The following is a 21,462-nucleotide window of genomic DNA, read 5'->3' on the forward strand; positions in this document are numbered from 1 at the left end:
ACAAACCCTAATGCTTGGATCTAGGTTTCTCTATAGTACATGCTTTGAATCCAAGACTATAAACCCTAATTCTAGCATACAAGTAATCATATTAGATATTAGAATAAGTTTATAATGTTACCTTGATTGTTATGTAGCAATAACAATCCCAATTCCTCCTTGAATTGACTTTGGAAGGCTTAGAGTCACAAGTGTCACTCCTCTAATGGTTCACAAACACCATAAGCAAGAGGATGAAGAGGAGAGAGGTTAGAGGCTGCCAAAAAACGTGTGAAACCCTAGAAGGTTGCTTGTCCACGTTTTTGAGGCATAAGGGGTCTTTATATAGTAAGGCTATTAGGGTTATCTAACAAGGAAACCCTAATTTGGTTGCTTAAGCCCTAAGCAACCCGTGGAGCCCTTTTCTTAAAGCCTTGGACGACTTCATATGGGCTTCCCCATTAGAATTCGTCCACCTTATAATAAAAGGCAATCCATGGTCCTAATTGCAATTATCTTATAATTACAATTCCAGTCCCTTAAGTTTAATTAATCTCTTTTAGTCACAAAACTAATTACCAATTAATTATTGACTAATATTAATTAAACAATATGATTTCTCCTTTAATATATATTATTCTCATAATATATTAATAAATCATATTTAATCCTTTCTCTCCATAATTCATCCTATCAAGTTGCTTTGGTGAAGGCAACCCAAAAGGACCATGCACCATCGGGTTAAGTACATACCAAAATAGTTATGGACTTAGACTAATCCAACAGAAGAAACTTCAATTAAGCAAAGGACCAACGAAGGAAATCTTTCTGAAATCAGGTCAATTCTCGGTTCCAATTTCCAATCTATTTGAAGAATACATGTTGCTCTTTGATGAACCAGAGAGAGCAATTCTGAGACAAAGGCAGCTGACAACAAGATCGACAACATGAAGAAAATTATTGATGAAGCAATAAAAGAAATGGAAAGGGAACATCAAGGACCAACCGAACAGCCAAGCCCAAGCGAACCTTCAAAAGAAATTTCTATATTCTAGGGGGAAGGCTCATCAACATCATATAACCCTGATTCGTCTTTCCAGGGGGAAAACCCATCACCAGCCAAGACCCATGAAGTTCCATTCGAGAGGGAGCATTCTGAACCTGATGTTGAAACTGTCTCATCATTCGAGGGGGAGAATCATAATACGAATGATGATTCAGATACTGAATCATAATTGGAAGAGGAAATAAATGTCGAATTGAGGGAGTTCTTACTCTCACAAAATGGACAAGAGATCATCCAAAAACTCAAGTAATCGGCGAATCATCTGAGGGAGTTCTTACTCGGTCTCAAATAAATGCGAAGCAAACTGCCTTGTTCTCTCAAGTAGAATTTGCATGTTTAATTCGTTCGTCTCGAAAATAGAACCAAAAACGATTAATATTGCACTTGATCACTCTGATGGGTACAGGCAATGCAAGACGAACTCCATGAGTTTGAGCGAAATCAATTTTGGAGATTAATTCCCACACCAAAGGATGCATATGTAGTTGGCTTAAAATGGGTTTTTAGAAACAAAATGGACAAAAAAGGGAATGTGATTCGTAATAAAGCAAGGTTGGTTGTAAAGGGATATTGTTAGGAATAAGGTATAGACTATGAACAAACCTTTGCTCCTATAGCAAGGTTAGAATCAGTGTGAATCTTTCTGGCATATACTGCACACAAAAACTTTGAAGTATTTCAAATGGATGTCAAGTGTGCCTTCCTGAATGGAGAAGTAGAGGAGACTATATATGTGGAGAAACCACCAGGTTTGGTGAATGAAATGTATCCTGATCATTGCTATATTCTGGATAAAACCGTCTATGGTTTGAAGCAAGCTCCTAGAGCCTGGTATGAAAACGTTACTCGATTTATAAAAATGTCCAAGTTTAAATAAGGTTCGGTTGACCCAAACTTCTTACGCAAGAAAGAGGGTCTAATTAACTTTTTTCTTGGCTTGAATATTAGACAGGGACCCGAAGGCATATTTATCAATCAGGAGGCTTACACGAAGACCCTACTAGCTAAGTTTGGCATGATGGGAGATTCCAGAGTGAAGGTTCCTATGGCATTTGGAACGAAGTTAACACCATCTTTGGAGAAACCAACTGTTGATATGACCCTCTATCGGAAAATGTTAGGATCTACAATGTATCTAACAGCTAGTAGACCAGATATTATGTTTTCTGTTTGTTACTGTGTTAGGCTCCTAGCTAATCCACGAGAACCACATATGGTGGCTGTTAAGAACATCTTCAAATATTTGAAGCGAACCTCATCGCTCGTTGTATGGTATCCTACTAAATCAGGATTTTTCATTTAAGCATTCTCTGATGCCAATCTAGGAGGATGCAGTTTGGACCGAAAGAGCACTACAGGCGGATGTCAATTCCTCGAAGGTAAACTCATCAACTAGCAATCCAAGAAACAAACATGTGTTTCACTCTCTACAGCCGAAGCTGAACATATTGTTGCATCATCTTGCACTTCCCAGGTCCTTTGGATCCAAAGCCAATTAAGAGATTATAGCCTGAATATGAAGAAGATTCCTCTTTATTGTGATTCTGAAAACGCCATCAGGATTTGTCATCATCCAGTACAACATTCCAAGACAAAACACATAGCACTGAGATATCACTTCATCAAGCATCACATAGAAGATGGTAATGTTGAAATTCACTTCGTTCGGTCCTCTGATCAATTGGCTGACATCTTTACTAAGGCCTTCCCTGAAGCATCGTTTAATAAAATACTACAAGGCTTAGGAATGATGGAAGTTGACTCAGTTCCAAAACCACACTCATTTCATTAAGTATAACTTTCTCTTTCGCTTTCTTAAAATTTTCTAACAACCGAAATAACCCGAATGCTTGGTCTATTACGACTCCTGATTTTTCATGAACCGAAGGCTCGGTCTATTTCGCCTCTTATACTTTTTCTAAGCAAGCGATTGTTTCATCTTATGGTTTGGAACTTACATATCCTTTGTACACTATGTATATCTTTTGCTTACTCTACTTTATGTCTTCAATTAATTTCCAAAATCCAAAAATATTTTTTTTTCAGAATTTCTAAAATCAACAAAAATATTTTTTTACTTAGTTTACTTATTTTTCATTTCTCAAATAATTCGAAATTTCCAAAATATTGTATTTCAGTATCACAGATGCACTTACGTGATGGAGTTGGGGCAGGTATAACATTCTTTATCTATGTACTAGCTAAGTGTCCTTAGAAGAATGTTGTTGCATGTCGACCGAAGCCTCCAAGACTTTGAGTGAAGCCTTAATGGTTCGATATATACAACTCGTTTCTTCCCAAATAGACTGATAAATTCACTCAAGTCATGGTGGTTGTCGAGGCCAACACAAATAATAACCCTAAATATTACACACTAAAATAGTGTATAGTGGTAAAGGGATCGAATCCACGGAGATTGGTTCAATTTATAACTCTGTGAAAAATCTCTTTGTAAAAATACTTGTAAAATGACAATAAAAATAAAATGGGGGGGGGGGTGGTGTTTTGAAATACTTGAAACAAACTAGAGTTAACTATAATTTAAATAGACAAATGCAACAAAAATAAGAGTTTGATGTAAAATCAATAAGGGAGAGATGGTTGACTTAAAGTTTCCTCACATTGACTCTTGATGAACATATCATTAGAATCCAATGGTGCAATACTTTGATTTTAATCCTTAATTTGGCTATAGTAATCCAAGGAGCTTGAGATTACCCAGACTTTTCTTAATTGTTGAAATGGCTAGAGAAGCTCATAACAAATTCCTTAGTCAAAGTCACTAATTCCAAATAACATGTAATTAGTGAAAGTCAACTAGCATTAAGAACCAAAAAGTCACCAAATCCAAGAGGAGTCAAATGCTTTCATCACCATGTTAGAGGAAATGTTGTTATGATTCTGTGAAGCAAAAACAACACAAAAATCATTTGTTGATTGCTAATTTGAGGATCATTTACTTAATCAAGAAATTAGCCAACTAATCACCACAAACATATTTAAACTCATGAATAAAAACATACTAGTAGTTATAATATGATGAAACACAAAACATTTCCATAAAGATTTAAGAACAAGTTCATGGATTCTTCAACATCCAACAAAAGTTCAAAGGATTCAACAAAAAGTCAACCAAGATTTGTTTAGCCAAGCATGGCTAAACTCAAAGAAACAAAGTTAGAGGAAATTGTACTAAACATTTTACAATAATCAAGAGGTGAAATCAAGATGTTCTTGAGGTGTTCTTGGCCTTCAAAAGCACTCCAAACTCCAGAGAGAAAGTATAAAAATCGGACCTCCAAGATAAGGCTGAAGAGGCACACCAACCTTCCCAATATAGAGCTCTAGATAAAATCCCGAAATTGCCCTGGTCAGGAACCCACGCGGGCCGCGGGTAATCTTACGCGGGTCGCGGGCTCTGACGGGTATTTTGGGCTTCTTCAAGTCTTGGGCCCCCACAGCTAATCCATTGGCCTAGTTCGAGTCCAATCAACTCCTAGCCCATTTTTCATCAATATTTCTTGAATTAAAGCCCAAGTTGTCTTTCCACATCACTCAAAACTTCCGCAAACTCCTAAACATCGATCTTGCACACTCAAGAATTCTCTCGCGCCCTTTCAAATTTAAAGTTCAACACTTCTGCGCCTTCAAGCAATCAACAAGCCTACTCCCTAGATCACCTCCAATGCTATCAAGCATGTCATCCCCACTGCTCTTCAAGTCCAATCGCCTTCCAAAAGATCCCGCACACTCCCGCACCTCTAGTTTCCTTAAAATCTGCAATAACGCTCAAGAAACTAGAAAGTACCCGAAATGGTCATAAAAATAACAAAAAGGAAAATATGCATGGAAATTAACTAAAATGCGAATGGAATATGCTAAAAAAACTATAAAAAGAAGTAAATAAAATGAAGCTATCAAATCACCCCAAGCTTAAACATTACTTGTCCTCAAGTAAGTCAAGACTAAAATGAACTCGTGATGAACAATCCTAAGGAAAATAAAAAGAATGGATAGAACCGCGGAACCTGTTCGACGTTAGTTAGCATGGTCAGAATTGATCTCGCTGCTATCCCACAACTTTTTCATCCGATGACAATGGAACCATAAACCACAGTCAGGATAACTCCTTTAGGTGAGTAAGGAGGGATGAGCAGTCGCAGCCTCAATGGAACATGCATACAATGAAGAACATCTGTAGTAGGGAGAAAACAACTGGATGGGCTCGGGTGGAGCTCTTCTTTAAGTGCACACTCTGATCTCACGTCTGCCGGTTTCTCTCATGTGTAACTAGGTTTAATCGCTCGGGCACCGTTGTAAGAATCGGTTCACTTAGTGTTGGCCCAAACCTCCCGTAGTATCCAACTCGACAATCTCCCTAACATCACCAATTTGCGAGAAAAAAAAACAACTCGATCTATATACAAAAAAACAGACCTGTATAAATGAATATCAAATGCCGGGTAACCAAGATGTTGGGAAATTTGTTCAATAATTGAACCGGCCGCCTATCTAAGATAGTTGCAACTGAAAATTTGCATGCTTCTTTTTTCTTTGTTTTGTTTTTTGTTTTTTGTTTTTGTTTTTTTTTATTCTTGATGGTAATGTATTAACAATTAAAAATTTTAACAAGAAAACCCTTTGACTCAAAATTTGGTTCCCAAAAGTGTGTAAGTGGAACCGAAAGGGTAATGATATAATCCGAATGGCCTAAGTGTGAAAATGACCACGTGTGGAGCATAAAGATGTAATGTAGCTCAAACTTGTGGTTTTTCAAAGATAATGAAAATTTCCAAATGTGGACTAAAAGACTCTCTAAAATTCTAAGAAAATCGCAAAAAGATATGGTGATGTAAAGAGACCGGATATGGATTCTACTCAGGGACAAGCACCAATGCTTCATCCTAACAGTTCAAACATGATCAAGTGTGATCCTCTCGGTGGTAGTGACCGCAAGGCTAAGAACATTCATTGTTATAGTATATCCTACAGTTGTTAGTATTGTATGCATAATTTTTCATGAAACTACCTGACCATGATCACTTATCCCTTTAAGCTACCAGCATCTGATCCCAAGTATGAAATCCCAAACTGCAGCTAGTGGTCCCAGTTCGATGGGTGAGATGGCAACAAGATCCTGGACCAATAATGATACAATAATTGTGAACCTGTCCTATGGCATCCAAGAGAGGTGAGAATAAACAGACAACAAAAATGCATGAATGCTAATGCCTTAAGCTAAATGTTATGCAAAAATATAAAAGGTGAAAAAGAAGAAAATAAAATCTTTTTGGAATTTTAAATAAAAAAATATGAATGAAAATTAGCTTAATACTAAAATGTTATGCAACCTAGTTAAAAATGAATGAAAAAAACAAAAAGATAAGGGAAATGCCCCACCCCAAGCTTAAGAACAAGAATTGTCCTCAATGCTTAAGGAAAGGGCGGAAAGGACCTAAATCGAAGGGCCGGGTGGCGGGAAATGCCCATGGCAATAATGGTAGTCCCATATATCTTGGACCTGGCGGGAAATGGGAGAGAAGGACTGCTCCAATCGATCAACGCGACTCGCCACATCTTAGATGGCTCTCGTATTCTCTTGCGTTTGGGTATCGATGCGCTGCACCGTGGAGAACATTGTCGCAAATTGGTCAAAGAACGTAGGTGGGAAATATGGTGGGACTTCGTGTCCCCCCTGCTGCTGCGGTTGAAACTGGGGCTCGGCGAATTGTTGTGCAGGCTGAAACTGGTCATTCTCATCATCTATAGGAGGAGGGTAGTCTGATGGAATGATCCATTGCTCGGGATCGGTCGGCTCAAAACTCCCTATATACTCATGGGGGAGAATTAGGTATGGTTGGTTGTCAAGGATCCACATGTGACCGACGACCGAATCCCGGATGTGTTGCATTCGGCGAAGTGTGTTGCCGTCAAGGCTAGAGGGGCCGGAAGCCTTCTCGAATGGAAGAGTAGAGAGATGAAGTTGAAGCGGTGGCCGCGATACAATGAGGGTGATCAATCCCCCAATGAAAATGTCTCCTTTGTCCATAGTTGTGAGGTTGTAACATTTGGTGAAGAAAAAGGAGGCAAAATCCGACTGTGGACCGTTCTCACGAGTCATGCACCAAAGAAAAAATAATTCCGCCTTTGAAATTTGTCCCACTTCGGAGCGGGAGAAAATGGTACATGTGAGAACTCGATGCGCTAAGCGCAAACATGGGTGAATTATGGAGGAGGCCTTTGACGAAGACGATGAATATTGTGGCTTGTTGGTAATTTGCTGCCAAAAGTGATGCTCATTGAAGTTTCCGGGCCATGGGTCTTGTTGGTAATATAGGTTGTCCACTGGAGTGCCCATCAGGGCATTCACAACCCAATGCGGTAGGGATCGTTTCTCACCGAGCATTTGGAAGGTGACGGTTTGGGCTTCCTCCTCGGGATTGAATGTGGCAAGAAATTCCAAGGTGGGTTCAACATAGGTGGCGGCGCGGTTATAGAGGAATTGACCCTACCCGATGTTGGTAAATAACGCTTGGACTCCATCGAGCACCCCAAGACTAGCAAAAGATTCCCTATGGAGGAATTTTGTTGACTTGACTTGACACTTATTTGAAACGAGAAAATCATAAGTTTTACGATCCTCGCGATTTAACAAACGAAACGGGGGATCCTTGGATTTTCCCTTCGACCCTCCTTTAGAGGAAGTTGCTCCCGTCCCCGTTTTTGCACGCTTTGACATTTAATCGGGACAAAATTTTACCAATAATAATTTTCAGCCACAACAAAGGCACACAATACCAACAACAAATGGGAAATTGGGATGTAAACAATCAAGTTAAAGGAATGAGATTACCCAATTTCTTAGACCCGGGATGAACTAGTGCCACCAAAAAGATTTCGTCAAGACATACCCCAAGCTTGCAATTTTGCTCCGTATTTGACGCTTTAATCGCTAAAACAACCCCAAAAACTAGCTTCAAGATGACTTTCCGGCGAATGGAGTGGCGGCACCCGGAATTAGACGGAAATTTTTCGTGAGTTTTTGCGGGAAGATTGGTATGGCTAGAAAGCTCTTGATGAGAGAAACAAAACCCCGTGCTCGGATTCTCCAATGGTGGCCGGAGTTGGCCGAAAAACACGAAAGAAGGTGGTGGTGGCGCCCGGAATTCCGGCCACAAATCGGACCGGAATTTGGGTGAGGTTTGTAGAGGATGAAAAATGGCGAAGAATGGCGGTGGTTTCACGAGATTCCGACTGGTAGAACTCCGGGAAAATGGAATTTATTGAGAAGTGGGTTTAGTGTTCTTAAGCTTCTAGAGAGAGAATGGAGGAATTTGTAGGGTTTGAATGAGGAAGAAGAAGGTCGGAGGTGTTTAATCCTTGGTCAAGGAAGGTCAAAACCGGTCAATGTTTGGTCAACTCATTAAACCCCATGGTCAACAAAAGTCAAGGCAGTCAACAGCTCCAAGGAAACAGTCAAGCGACCAACACGCGGGCAGGGCGCGGGCCGCGTGCTGGCCGCGTCTACTGGCTCGAGATTTCTGTTACATTCTGATCTTACACGCGGGTTGAACTCGGGCCGCGGGCTGGCCACAGGTACTGGATGGTCACGAAAAAAAATCTAAGTGCTTCGAATCATCACGCGGGCTGGGCTTGGGCCACGGGCTGGCCGCATCTACTGGCTAGGAAACCTTCTGACCTTTCACGCGGGCAAGGCTCAGGCCACGGGCTGGCTGCGGGTGCTGTTCCCCAATATGACCTTGACCTACGCGGGCCGCGCAAGCCTTAAGCCTAAAAGCCACGCGGGCCGCAGGTATTCCTGCACATCAAAAATGAGATTTTTCCAAAACACTTGATTTTTAAGCCAAAACGATCCCCTTAAGGCCCGGTATCAAATATTTGACAAAATTTGGAGTAAAATGGGGAACGATTGGTGAAACCTTTCAAAAAAAATTTTGAATCCCATAAAAACGCTTTGCAAAATGGTTTATTTGAATTTAAAAAATGGTGAAAGCACATTGCTTTCCAAAAATGCCCTTCGTTAACGTCTTTGGCGAGACGTCTTCCTAGCTTTTTTCAACACATTGGGACATCCAAATGGATGATTTCAATAGCATTAGCACTGAAACCTTCATAGAATGGCTTCAACCGATGCCCATTGACTTTGAAAATTTGTCCCGTCTTTTCGCTTTGAATTTCTACCGCCCCATGGTCAAGGGTCTTTATCACGATAAAAGGTCCAATCCATCTTGACCTTAGCTTGCCTGGAAATAACTTCAATCGCGAATGGTATAGTAGGACCCTATGCCCCATTTCAAAATGCTTCCGGGTGATGGACTTGTCGTGGAAGAGCTTCGTTTTCTCCTTGTAAATTCTTGCGTTTTCATAGGAGTCGTTTCTCAATTCTTCTAGCTCTTGGAGTTGAAGTTTCCTATGTCTTCCCGCCTCGTCAATGTTGAAATTGCATTGCTTGACTGCCCAGAATGCACGGTGCTCTAATTCGACGGGAAGATGACATGGTTTTCCAAAAACCAATTTGAAGGGCGACATTCCTATTGGGGTCTTATAAGCGGTCCGATAGGCCCATAAGGCATCGTCTAGTCTCAAACTCCAATCCTTCCTTGTCGGATTCACCGTTTTCTCTAGAATAGACTTCACTTCACGATTCGAGACCTCCGTTTGACCATTCGTTTGAGGGTGGTAGGCGGTAGAGACACGATGGGTTACGTTGTACTTTTTCAATAAAGCTTCCATCATTTTGTTGCAAAAGTGCGTCCCTCTATCACTAATCAAAGCCCTAGGCACACCAAATCTCACAAACACATTAGATTTTAAAAACTCGATAACCGTTTTGGCATCATCTGATCTTGTAGCTTTGGCCTCAACCCACTTAGAAACATAGTCAACCGCGGGCAAGATGTAAATGTTGCCAAACGAAACAGGAAACGGACCCATGAAATCAATCCCCCATAAGTCAAAAATTTCACAAACAAGGATTGGATTTTGGTGCATTTGGTTCTTTTGCGAAATGTTTCCCGTCATTTGACACCGTTCACAACTTTTGCAAAACAAGTAACAGTCGCGTGACATGGTTGGCCAAAATAGTCCACATTCAAGAACTTTTCTCAAGGTTCGGCTAGGTCCGAAGTGTCCCCCACAAGCAAATTCATGACAGAATTGCAAAATAGATTGATGCTCTTGTTGGGGTACACATCGCCTAATGATTTGATCGGGACAATGTTTCCACAAATAAGGCTCATCCCACACATAGTATTTTGCATCACTGAGCTTGTCTTTTTGAGCATGTGTGAATGTGTCGGGATACCTTTTTGTGACCAAAAAGTTAACGATGTCGGCATACCAAGGAATAGATTGAGTAATGGAAAAGAGATGCTCATCCGGAAACTCGTCCCGCAACGGGAGAGGAGTTTCATTTGAAGTGATTCGGCTTAGATGATCGGCCACGAGGTTCTCGCATCCGCTCTTGTCCCGGATTTCCAATTCAAATTCTTGTAACAGTAGAATCCACCGGATGAGTCTCGGCTTTGCATCTTTCTTTGTCATCAAGTACTTGAGAGCCGCATGATCCGAATACACTATAACTTTGGTGCCAAGTAGATATTGCCGAAACTTCTACAAAGCAAACACTATGGCCAATAGCTCCTTCTCCGTGGTAGAGTAGTTTCTTTGAGCATTGTCTAGTGTCCTTGATGCATAATAGATCACGTGGGAGGCCCTCCCGTTCTTTTGAACCAAAACGGCGCCTATCGCATAGTTGCTTGCATCACACATGATCTCAAAGGGAAGATCCCAATTTGGTGCTTGCATGATGGGAGCAGATGTAAGCAACTCTTTGAGCTTGTCAAAAGCTTCTTTGCACGCCTCGTTGAACTCGAAATCAACCTCCTTTTGCAAGAGTTGGCACATTGGTCTTGTTATCTTTGAAAAATCCTTGATGAACCTTCGGTAGAAACCTGCATGGCCCAAAAAAGAACGAACTTCCCGAACACAAGTCGGGTAAGGTAAGCTTTGAATAACATCAATTTTGGCCTTATCTACCTCAATTCCTTTTTTAGACACAATGTGACCCAAAATGAGACCTTGACTCACCATGAAATGACATTTTTCAAAATTTAGAACCAAATTTGTTTCAATGCATCTTTTTAAAATTTTGGTGAGATTTGTCAAACATTCTTGAAAAGAGTTGCCATATACCGTGAAATCATCCATAAAAACCTCAATTATGTTTTCAACATAATCCGAAAAGATACTAACCATACAACGTTGGAAAGTGGCAGGGGCATTACACAATCCGAATGACATTCTACGGTATGCGAAAGTTCCAAATGGACATGTAAAAGTTGTCTTTTCTTGGTCCTCCGGTGCCACCGGGATTTGGTGAAAACCGGAGTACCCGTCTAGACAACAATAATGAGATTTCCCGGCCAACCTTTATAACATTTGGTCAATGAAAGGCAATGGGAAATGATCTTTTCGTATGCTTGCATTGAGTTTGCGGTAGTCAATACATACTCTCCACCCGTTTTGCACACGGGTGGGGACCATCATACCTTTGTTATTCTCGACCACCGTGATTCCCGTCTTCTTTTGAACGACTTGCACCGGGCTCACCCACTTGCTATCCGAGATTGGATAGATCATCCCCACATCTAGGAGCTTTAAAATCTCTTTCTTAACCAACTCCATCATTGGCGGATTCAACCTTCTTTGTGCGTCTCTACTTGGCTTGCATTCATCCTCCATTAAGATCTTGTGCATACAAGTGGAGGGGCTCAAACCCTTGATATCCACAATCGTCCAACCCATGGCTTCTTGATGCTACTTCAACACCTTGATGAGTTGTTCTTCTTCGAATTGGGTTAAGTGAGTTGAGATGATAACCGGGAGGGTTTCATTCTTTCCCAAGTAGGCATACTTCAAGTGTTGAGGTAAGACCTTTAATTCCAATTCGGGTGGTTGAACTAGGGATGGAGGCAATTTTGTATGAGTTGGGGGCAATTCAATTTGCTTGACATCTAATCTTGTGGATTTTTTCATCTCCATTTTATTTACCAACTTCTCAACTTCCGGATCCAAAGAATAAAGCTTTAATTGCTCGGCTAGCTTCCCACAATCGAATCCTTTGCTTAAGATCATCTCCAACATATCACCGTTAGATAACTCAAACAATTCTTGAGTAATTGGCTCAACAACATCAACAAAGTACAAAGATGAAACATCACTAGGATATCTCATGGCATCATAAATATTAAAACTTATTGTTTCGCCATCAAACTCCATTGTCAAACTTCCCGCATACACATCGATCTTTGTCCTAGCCGTCTTCAAAAACGGTCTCCCAAGCAAGATTAGAGCCGATTTGGAGGACACTTGCTCATCTAGATCAATCACATAGAAATCCGACGGGAAGAATAATTGGTTCACTTGCACTAGGACATCTTCTAAAACACCTCTAGGAAAGACACTTGATTTATCCGCAAGAGAGATTATGACACCGGTTTCACTTAAGGGTCCGACATTTTAATGATTCATACACCGAATAGGGCATGACATTGATAGAAGCACCAAGATCAAGCATAGCACTACTAAAAGTGACATCTCCAATCTTGCAAGGAACCGTGAACATTCCGAGATCTTTGCATTTGGGTGGAAGTTTCCTTTGTAGAACCGCGGATGCGTTTTCATTCATCAAAATTTTCTCATTTCCCTTCAACTTCCTCTTGTTGGTACAAAGTTCTTTCAAGAACTTTGCATATCTCGGGATTTGCTTGATTGCATCAAGTAGAGGGATGCTTACTTCCACCTTTCGGAAGGTGTCCAAAATCCCTTTCTCCTCCATATTCTTCTTTGAAGTTGCAAGTCGGGAGGGGAATGGTGGTTGAGTGGCTATTGGTGTTACTAGAGGGGCAGTCTTCTTTGGAACTCCGGCTTGTGCATCTTTCTTGATTATAGGTACTTCAATGGGAATAACTTCTATCTCTTCCTCTTCTTCCCTCGGCTTCTTATTTGAACTACTTTCTTCGGCTTGTTTGCCACTTCTCAAGGTCACCACATTGACATTTGGGTTCTTTTCGGTTTGAGAAGGGAGTTTACCACGGGATTCCAACTTCCTTATGGATGTAACTATATCTCCCATTTGTGCTTCAAGGTTGGAGATACTTGTCCTTGTTTCTTTTTGGAATTGTTGGGTACTAGTGGCTAGAGATTTGACAATTTCTTCAAGAGACATTCCGGAGCTACTTGGTTGAGATTAAGGAGGTTGTTGATGATGATGTGGAGGGTGCGGTTTGGGTTGATAGTGTGGTTGTTGATGTTGGTAATGAGGTTGTGGTGGTGGATAGGATGGTCTAACCAATGCATTTTGAGGCAATTGTCTTGGGTTGTAGCTCATGTTGGGATTTGGCTTCCAACTTGAATTATATGCATTTTGGTAACCGGATGGTTTGTTGTGGTAGTTTTGGAACTCTCCCGTGGAATTCACATGCTCCGCATCTTCTTGAAGGATGGGACACATATCTGTAGGATGTCCCATTGTTGCACATATTCCACAAACCATCACTTGTGGAGTTTGTCCCATGGCTAGCTTTTGGATGACGAATGTTAGATCTTTTAGTTGAGACTCAAGATTCGATGTTCCCACTTCATTGACTTTGTGTGGTGTATCTCTCTTCATGTCTTGGCGAGGGCCAAAATGTTGTGAATTTGCGGCTATGGTGTTGAAAAGTTGTCTTGTTTGTTGTGGGGTTTTACTAAAGACATCTCCACCACTTGAGGCATCAACTAGTCTTCTCTCCATTGGCAACAATCCCTCATAGAAGTGTTGAATGAGTAGTTGTTCCAGAATTTGGTGTTGTGGGCAACTATAGCACAAATTGTTGAACCTCTCCCAATAATCATGAAAAGTCTCATTTTGACCTTGGCGGATTCCACAAATCTCGTTTCTAAGACTTGAGACTCTTGAGGCGGGATAGAATTTATCAAGGAAAGCTCTTTCCATGTCGGTCCATGAGTTGATCGACCCCGGTGGAAGATAGAATAACCAATCTTTTGCTCTATCGGCCAATGAAAATGGGGAATGCCCTTAGTTTGATTTGGTCATCGGTTGACCCTTGTGGCTTCATGCTAGTGCAAATAATGTGGAACATCTTCAAATGCTTATGAGGGTCTTCATTCTCCAATCCATGAAAAGTTGGTAGGCGATGGAGTAAACTGGACTTCAACTCCGAGCCTCCTTCCAAAACCGGGTAATTTATACCGGTTGGAGTTTGTGTAACATCGGTCTCCATCATTTGCCTCAAAGTTCTTTCGGGAACTTCTCCTCCGTCCGCCATTTCAATTGGTTCAATAATGGGTGGATTTTGTTGTAGGGGTGGTGTTTCGGGAATTTCTTGGCGAGGGTCGGGACTAGAATCGGGTTCTATATCACTTAATGAAGCGGTTTCAACCTCTGGATCCCCGTGAGGATTAGAAGTTTGACCATGTTCAATTCGCTTTTCCTTCGCCAAACGCCTTGCTTCTTTTTCGATTTCTGGATTGTAAATCAAGTCACCTGTACGCTGAGATCTGGGCATAGAGAAACAAATTGATTAAAAATAAACCAATCCCCGACAACGGCGCCAAAAATTTGGTGGTTGTCGAGGCCAACACAAATAATAACCTTAAATATTACACACTAAAATAGTGTATAGTGGTAAAGGGATCGAATCCACGGAGATTGGTTCAATTTATAACTCTGTGAAAAATCTCTTTGTAAAAATACTTGTAAAATGACAATAAAAATAAAATGGGGGGGGGGGGGGGGGTGGTGTTTTGAAATACTTGAAACAAACTAGAGTTAACTATAATTTAAATAGACAAATGCAACAAAAATAAGAGTTTGATGTAAAATCAATAAGGGAGAGATGGTTGACTTAAAGTTTCCTCACATTGACTTTTGATGAACATATCATTAGAATTCAATGGTGCAATACTTTGATTTTAATCCTTAATTTGGCTATAGTAATCCAAGGAGCTTGAGATTACCCAGACTTTTCTTAATTGTTGAAATGGCTAGAGAAGCTCATAACAAATTCCTTAGTCAAAGTCACTAATTCCAAATAGCATGTAATTAGTGAAAGTCAACTAGCATTAAGAACCAAAAAGTCACCAAATCCAAGAGGAGTCAAATGCTTTCATCACCATGTTGGAGGAAATGTTTTTATGATTGTGTGAAGCAAAAACAACACAAAAATCATTTGTTGCTTGCTAATTTGAGGATCATTTACTTAATCAAGAAATTAGCCAACTAATCACCACAAACATATTTAAACTCATGAATAAAAACATACTAGTAGTGATAATATGATGAAACACAAAACATTTCCATAAAGATTTAAGAACAAGTTCATGGATTCTTCAACATCCAACAAAAGTTCAAAGGATTCAACAAAAAGTCAACCAAGATTTGTTTAGCCAAGCATGGCTAAACTCAAAGAAACAAAGTTAGAGGAAATTGTACTAAACATTTTACAATAATCAAGAGGTGAAATCAAGATGTTCTTGAGGTGTTCTTGGCCTTCAAAAGCACTCCAAACTCTAGAGAGAAAGTATAAAAATCGGACCTCCAAGATAAGGCTGAAGAGGCACACCAACCTTCCCAATATAGAGCTCTAGATAAAATCCTGAAAATGCCCTTGTCAGGAACCCACGCGGGCCACGGGTAATCTTACGCGGGCCGCAGGCTCTGACGGGTATTTTGGGCTTCTTCAAGTCTTGGGCCCCCACAGCTAATCCATTGGCCCAGTTCGAGTCCAATCAACTCCTAGCCCATTTTTCATCAATATTTCTTGAATTAAAGCCCAAGTTGTCTTTCCACATCACTCAAAACTTCCGCAAACTCCTAAACATCGATCTTGCACACTCAAGATTCTCTCGCGCCCTTTCAAATTTAAAGTTCAACACTTCTGTGCCTTCAAGCAATCAACAAGCCTACTCCCTAGATCACCTCCAAAGGTATCAAGCATGGCATCCCCACTGCTCTTCATGTCCAATCTCCTTCCAAAAGATCCCGCACACTCCCGCTCCTCTAGTTTCCTTAAAATCTGCAATAATGCTCAAGAAACTAGAAAGTACCCGAAATGGTCATAAAAATAACAAAAAGGAAAATATGCATGGAAATGAACTAAAATGCGAATGGAATGTGCTAAAAAACTATAAAAAGAAGTAAATAAAATGAAGCTATCAAGTCATGAGCTACCTTACTCTTCTCACATTGAGTTAAGAGTTATCTGCTAGGTCCGTCTTTATTAGCAGAGGTACTTTCAGATCTTTAACCACCTATTCTTATTTCTCCATCTCGTTTCGGTTTATAATAGTAACCCTTGAGACTCTTAGCATTTACCACTAAGGTTTATGGTTACACAACAGTCGTGTTGATGATCTTATTTTCGTTTCACCACGTGCTAAGTGACACCCAAAATCCAATGCCTTAAACGAATTGACAGTGAACACTCCAAAGTTCTAGTTTTTCACCCATGATTTAACGAAACCACTTTGATGTTCTGTACCTTGAAATATTTTTAGTTTTTGTGAGATCTCTATGAATTGTCTAACACCAAGACTTTTCTTCCCAAAATATCCAGTTTTTAATTTTTTTTTTTAAGATTTCAACATCTATATCACCAAGTCACTGAATATATTATCAAACCTACTTGTTTCACAGGCCACACTGGTCTCACAAGTACTTCATCCAACTTTCGGTCTTATGTCAAGTACTGAAGTTCGGTTGAAGCTAAGCCACCCCTTATAGCTTGAATTTGAAAAGATACCTTTTAATGTTTCTTAATAAACATTTTTTCGTATTTCAATGGGAAACCACACAAACACTTCTAAGTCTCTCTTGACTCTGAAGAAGCGATTCGTGCCCAGGATCCATAGTTGCGTGTCTAAATAGATATCACTTAAATCCCACAAATACTTTGCTTTATTTCTTTTCTATTGGCACACTCTTGCACGAAGATCTTTATGATTTTCCCAATTCTTGTTCATAGTCCTAATGGCAATTTTTCAGTTTTGAAACTTCAGTTGTAAATACAATGGTGGTATACTATGTTAAGGCATGAACATTGCAAGCCTTATATGAAGCGAATGGGTCTATCACAGTTTGAAAAAGGATTTGAAATGTTTTTGAAGTTGGAAAGGCAGTAACAAGATAAGACTGCAAACCGATTCATTGGATAAGATTTGCAATGGGCGCGTGAATTTGAAACGGTTCCTAACATCACGCCTGATGACGTCCTTTTAGGGAAACACAGTTGTCAAATCGCGCTTTTACAGGAGCCAATTCAGAAGATCGTATCATCATTACTACAAATTCTTTCTCTCTCCTGGGAATGGTATATAATGTTTTCTCACACCTCTTGTATCACTTTACCACTTCCAAACTCTCTCAAGAACTCACAGGTAAACTTCTACTATTTATCTTCTTCTTCACACCTGCAACAATGGCTGAATCTTCATCCATTCATGAACAAACTGCCTCATCCTCTCTGTTGACCATCAAGCCCAACCAGAACCTGATTATCGATATGAATCCTTTTCTTTATGATCCCTATATGCTCCAAGTTGTTGAATGCCTCAAATATTCACCACCTGTGATCGCTATGACCCAGGTGGAATCAGTTCCAATGTATTTTATCTCTCAAGTCTATACGACAGCCTCTTATGACAAAAGCAAGGATCGCATTTTCTTTGAGATTTTCAATCACAAAACTTTTGTCTCCAGAGTTTGATTTTGCTCCCTTTTAAAGTTGGCTTCTGATGATTCCTTGGTTAATCCTAACTCCATATCTACGACTCAACTTTTCACAATGTTTTACAATATGGGGTATACTGAGGTTCTTACAACGGTGACCAAGTTCAAGAAATCTCGCCTCCATCACAGCAGAATGGATTGTTTACCCTTCTTTTCAAGGCATTTGCTAAAAAGGCTTGCTGGATTAGACGGTGCTAGCAAGGCGTTCATGACCTTACTCTATGTTTTTTATCACGACATCAACTTGAACTATGGATCCATTTTACGGTCCCAACTGGTACAAATCCTTAATTCTTCTTCTCGATGCTCTGAAATCTCCTGTGGCAGGTTTTGGACCCTTGTCATTCATCGGGCTATTGAGAAGTTTAAGGTTCCTGTCATGGCAGACGCATTAAGATCTTCGATTGCAACTTTTCACACAACGAAGATCATAGTATCCGATCCAACCAAATTCTCGTTTGTTGGTTCCATTCCTGAATCAATGTATAGGTGTGTCACTATCGAAAGCAAGGTCATGGCTGAATACAGGAACCTCCCACCCATAGGATCGAGGCAATTAACTTCTGAGATGCAAAGTGCCTTAGATGCCTTTGATAAACCAGCCAAACATGGGAAGAAGCTTGATCAAAAGAATTAGGAGAAAGAAGGTCAATCCTCCAAAGCCTCTACGCCCCAAAAGCGTAAGGCCGAACAAGCAGCTTCTTCTACTCCAAAGAAGCGAAAGGTGAAGAAGATGGCAAGGAAACCGAAAGAAGCTTCGTCTACTGATTTAGATCACATTCCTTCCGATCACGATCAAGAGAAAACAGCCAAAGGTGAAGATGATCACCTTGAAGGATCACCAAGAGGAGATTCGCCTCCACCTTCTCCATCTCTCGTGGTACAAATTAATGACTCAATTTCAACTCCTCCTCCTTCTCCATCTTATACTACAGTTCCTTTTTCTATTGCGCCACTTCCACTACCTACTTCTTCCCAACCTACCTCTACTGCACCTCTACCACCATCGATTTTCACTCAAGCAACTTCAACAACAAACAACACAACCGAACCTCTGGTTTGTGTCAATGTATCTGATATGGGGGCACCTACCTCAGGAACCAAAATCCCTGTTACTTCCAAACCCATTTCCTTATCTCAATCCACAAATTCTTTCCCAGTTCTCAGAGGAGAAGACCATGAATTTGAATCTTATTACTACAGCCCTTACAGAGTTTAAAGTGAGGATGATGATGATTCTTCCCTTACAAAGCGACACTTAAAAGATTTGAATGAAAAACTTGACAAGCTACTCACTTCATCTTCCCCTTCCTCCACATTAGCTTACTCGGATACTGATGTTTGATCCCTAATTGAAACAACCCTCAAACAACATGATGAGTCTATATAGAAGGCAACCAAGGTTGTGGATGCCTCCACTTTATCATGTAAGAAAGCATCAGAAGACGTAGCCAAAATAATTTCAGATGCCAAGATTTTTCTGGATTCTCTTCAAGCTGCTGCAGAGACTAATGCCAACAAGGTTAACACTGCAATTGAGTCGCTTTCCATATATTTTCAGGCAGAGAAGGACAAGTTTGATTTGGTGCGAACCAGTCTTCAAGCTGATCAAGCCACTATTCTAACCTCTATCACCTCTCGCCTTGATAAGCTTCAAGTTGACCTTGCCATGGAGAACAAGATTATGGATGAACTTGCTCGCAAAACTACTTTGCTTGAAGTTCAGTATGTTAAGCTAACGCAGGCGAATAAGGAGATTGATTCTCTAAAGTCGGAGCAAGCTGTCATCAAGAGTTGTGTTTCTGATATCTTCGCCATTCTCTCTAATTTGGTCAATGCCCATGATTCGGTTCTAACTCTCTCGGTTCGAAACCACTTAACTGAGAAGTTACTTCCTGCTCTCGAAATTTTGAGCCGAATTGAAGGTGTTATAGAGCCGTTTGTTACTCCACAACAAGGGGGAGAAGATCTGTAAAACCCTCCAAAACAATCCTCTACAATTCTGAATGTCACCACTAAACCGAAGGGTAATGAAGCTTCGGGTTCTAGTTTGAAGGACAAAGGGAAGGGCATTATGGGTTAGGATTTTGAAGAAGAGGAAACTGAAGAAGAAAGGGAGAAAAGAGAGAAAGATGCTCATGACACTTTGGTTTGTAGATAAGCTCTCTTTCCACTGTGGTTATTGGAGAAATTAATCAAGGAAGCAATTTGGCTTGAACCAGTCGTTTCTTTTGACTGTGAGAATACAAAGGATTCTCAGTTTGACATGCCTATCACCTGAAAGGCCTTTTGTATTTCATTGTTTTGATTCAACTGTCAACATTCTTTCTCCTGATCCGAAGGTTGATCGAGAACTAATAAATTTCTATCTTGAATTCTCTCAACCACAATAACTGACGTGGAGTGCTCAAAAGATAACATCGGTTAAGGTATTGAATCCGACTCCTGCGGGTTCATTTATAAATGTCAAATTTAAAGTGACCCGATGATCAGACAGTTCGGTCCATATGATCTCTTTGGCCGATCTGCCGAATCTGAATCCACTTGATTGGATCCTTCTCAACAAAATTTTGTTGACTGATCAAAAGCAGTATCAGCCGATTATTGATCATCTCAAGAGAATGTTAGCCTCTTACATCATTGAGGTTGCAAAGATGGATCAGGAGATTGCAAGTGTTTTAAGGAAGAAGCCAACTGTCAAATCCATTGGGAAGATTGGTGATGTGAACAACATGTGGATGGGAAAAATTGATTCACAATATCACACTGTCATGTTCACTAAAGGCGAAGGTCAAAAGTTTGTGTTCGCTCTCGATGATAAGCATTTTTTCTCCACTTCGTGTTTGGAGCATATTACTGATATCATACACAGGTGTAAACTGAATAGTTAAAGTGATAAGAAGAACTTCACAGATATGCTTTGGTGGTACATTTCATTTTCCCAAACTCTTCTTACCATCATACCCATGTTATTCAAGAAGGTGAAGAAAAGCACTCTTGCTAAACCAACTTGGTCTCTCGCCCCAATTGACGCAAAGGGGGAGATTGTTGAGTCTAAGAAGTTGCGTCTTTGGGCTTAGATCATCGGTCCATTTGTATACTCGGTCTGGGCCTGTCTAGCCGTGTTTTGTTTTAGGGTTTAGTGTATATATATATATATATATATATATATATATATATATATATATATATATATATATATATATATATAGTGCATGCACGCTTTATATCAAAAGAGCTTCTTAATTATTATTTTACTTACCAAGTACTGTAACCCTAGCCTACCTCTACAATAGCAATTCTCATTGAATTCTTCTGAGGTAGAGCATATTAATCATTCGACACTCGTTTGACTTATCTTGGTGTTTATCGTTTTCTATTACTTGTTTTCATTTCATTGATATCTTATTGAATCTATCGATCTTAGACAATATTTTTCTTATCACCAACCTTTAGCACTTAACAAGTGCTAGAAGCGAGTCCCGGACCGCTAGACGACTCCGAAAATAAGAGCTTTTGGCTAAGAATTTCTGCCCCCGTTGAGCTCGGTTGTTAGCCGAACCTCCTAGTAAGTGAGTTATGCTTACCCTACTTCAAGTATAAC

General features: G+C 40.2%; 1 protein-coding gene across 1 annotated transcript; it reads right to left on the minus strand.

The window, feature by feature from the left end:
* Positions 1-12,566: 12,566 nt before the first annotated feature.
* On the minus strand, positions 12,567-14,637 carry LOC128127670 (uncharacterized). The gene is made up of 2 exons (XM_052766329.1): positions 14,360-14,637; positions 12,567-13,101 (listed from the first exon to the last, which is right to left on the minus strand). The coding sequence occupies exons 1-2, from the start codon at positions 14,635-14,637 to the stop codon at positions 12,567-12,569; spliced, it is 813 nt and encodes a 270-aa protein (XP_052622289.1).
* Between the last annotated feature and the right edge of the window lie 6,825 nt (positions 14,638-21,462).

This window comes from Lactuca sativa, chromosome 8, assembly GCF_002870075.4.
Source record: "Lactuca sativa cultivar Salinas chromosome 8, Lsat_Salinas_v11, whole genome shotgun sequence".
In the NCBI taxonomy this organism is placed as follows: Eukaryota; Viridiplantae; Streptophyta; class Magnoliopsida; order Asterales; family Asteraceae; genus Lactuca; species Lactuca sativa.

Bases quoted from the DNA above. Each gene is read 5' to 3' on its own strand.
- LOC128127670 (XM_052766329.1), bottom strand. From the start codon at position 14,637: ATGCCCAGATCTCAGCGTACAGGTGACTTGATTTACAATCCAGAAATC. The intron at 13,102-14,359 runs GCAAATGATGGA...GACCTTGAGAAG, and splicing joins GTTCCCGAAAGAACTTTGAG to TGGCAAACAAGCCGAAGAAA.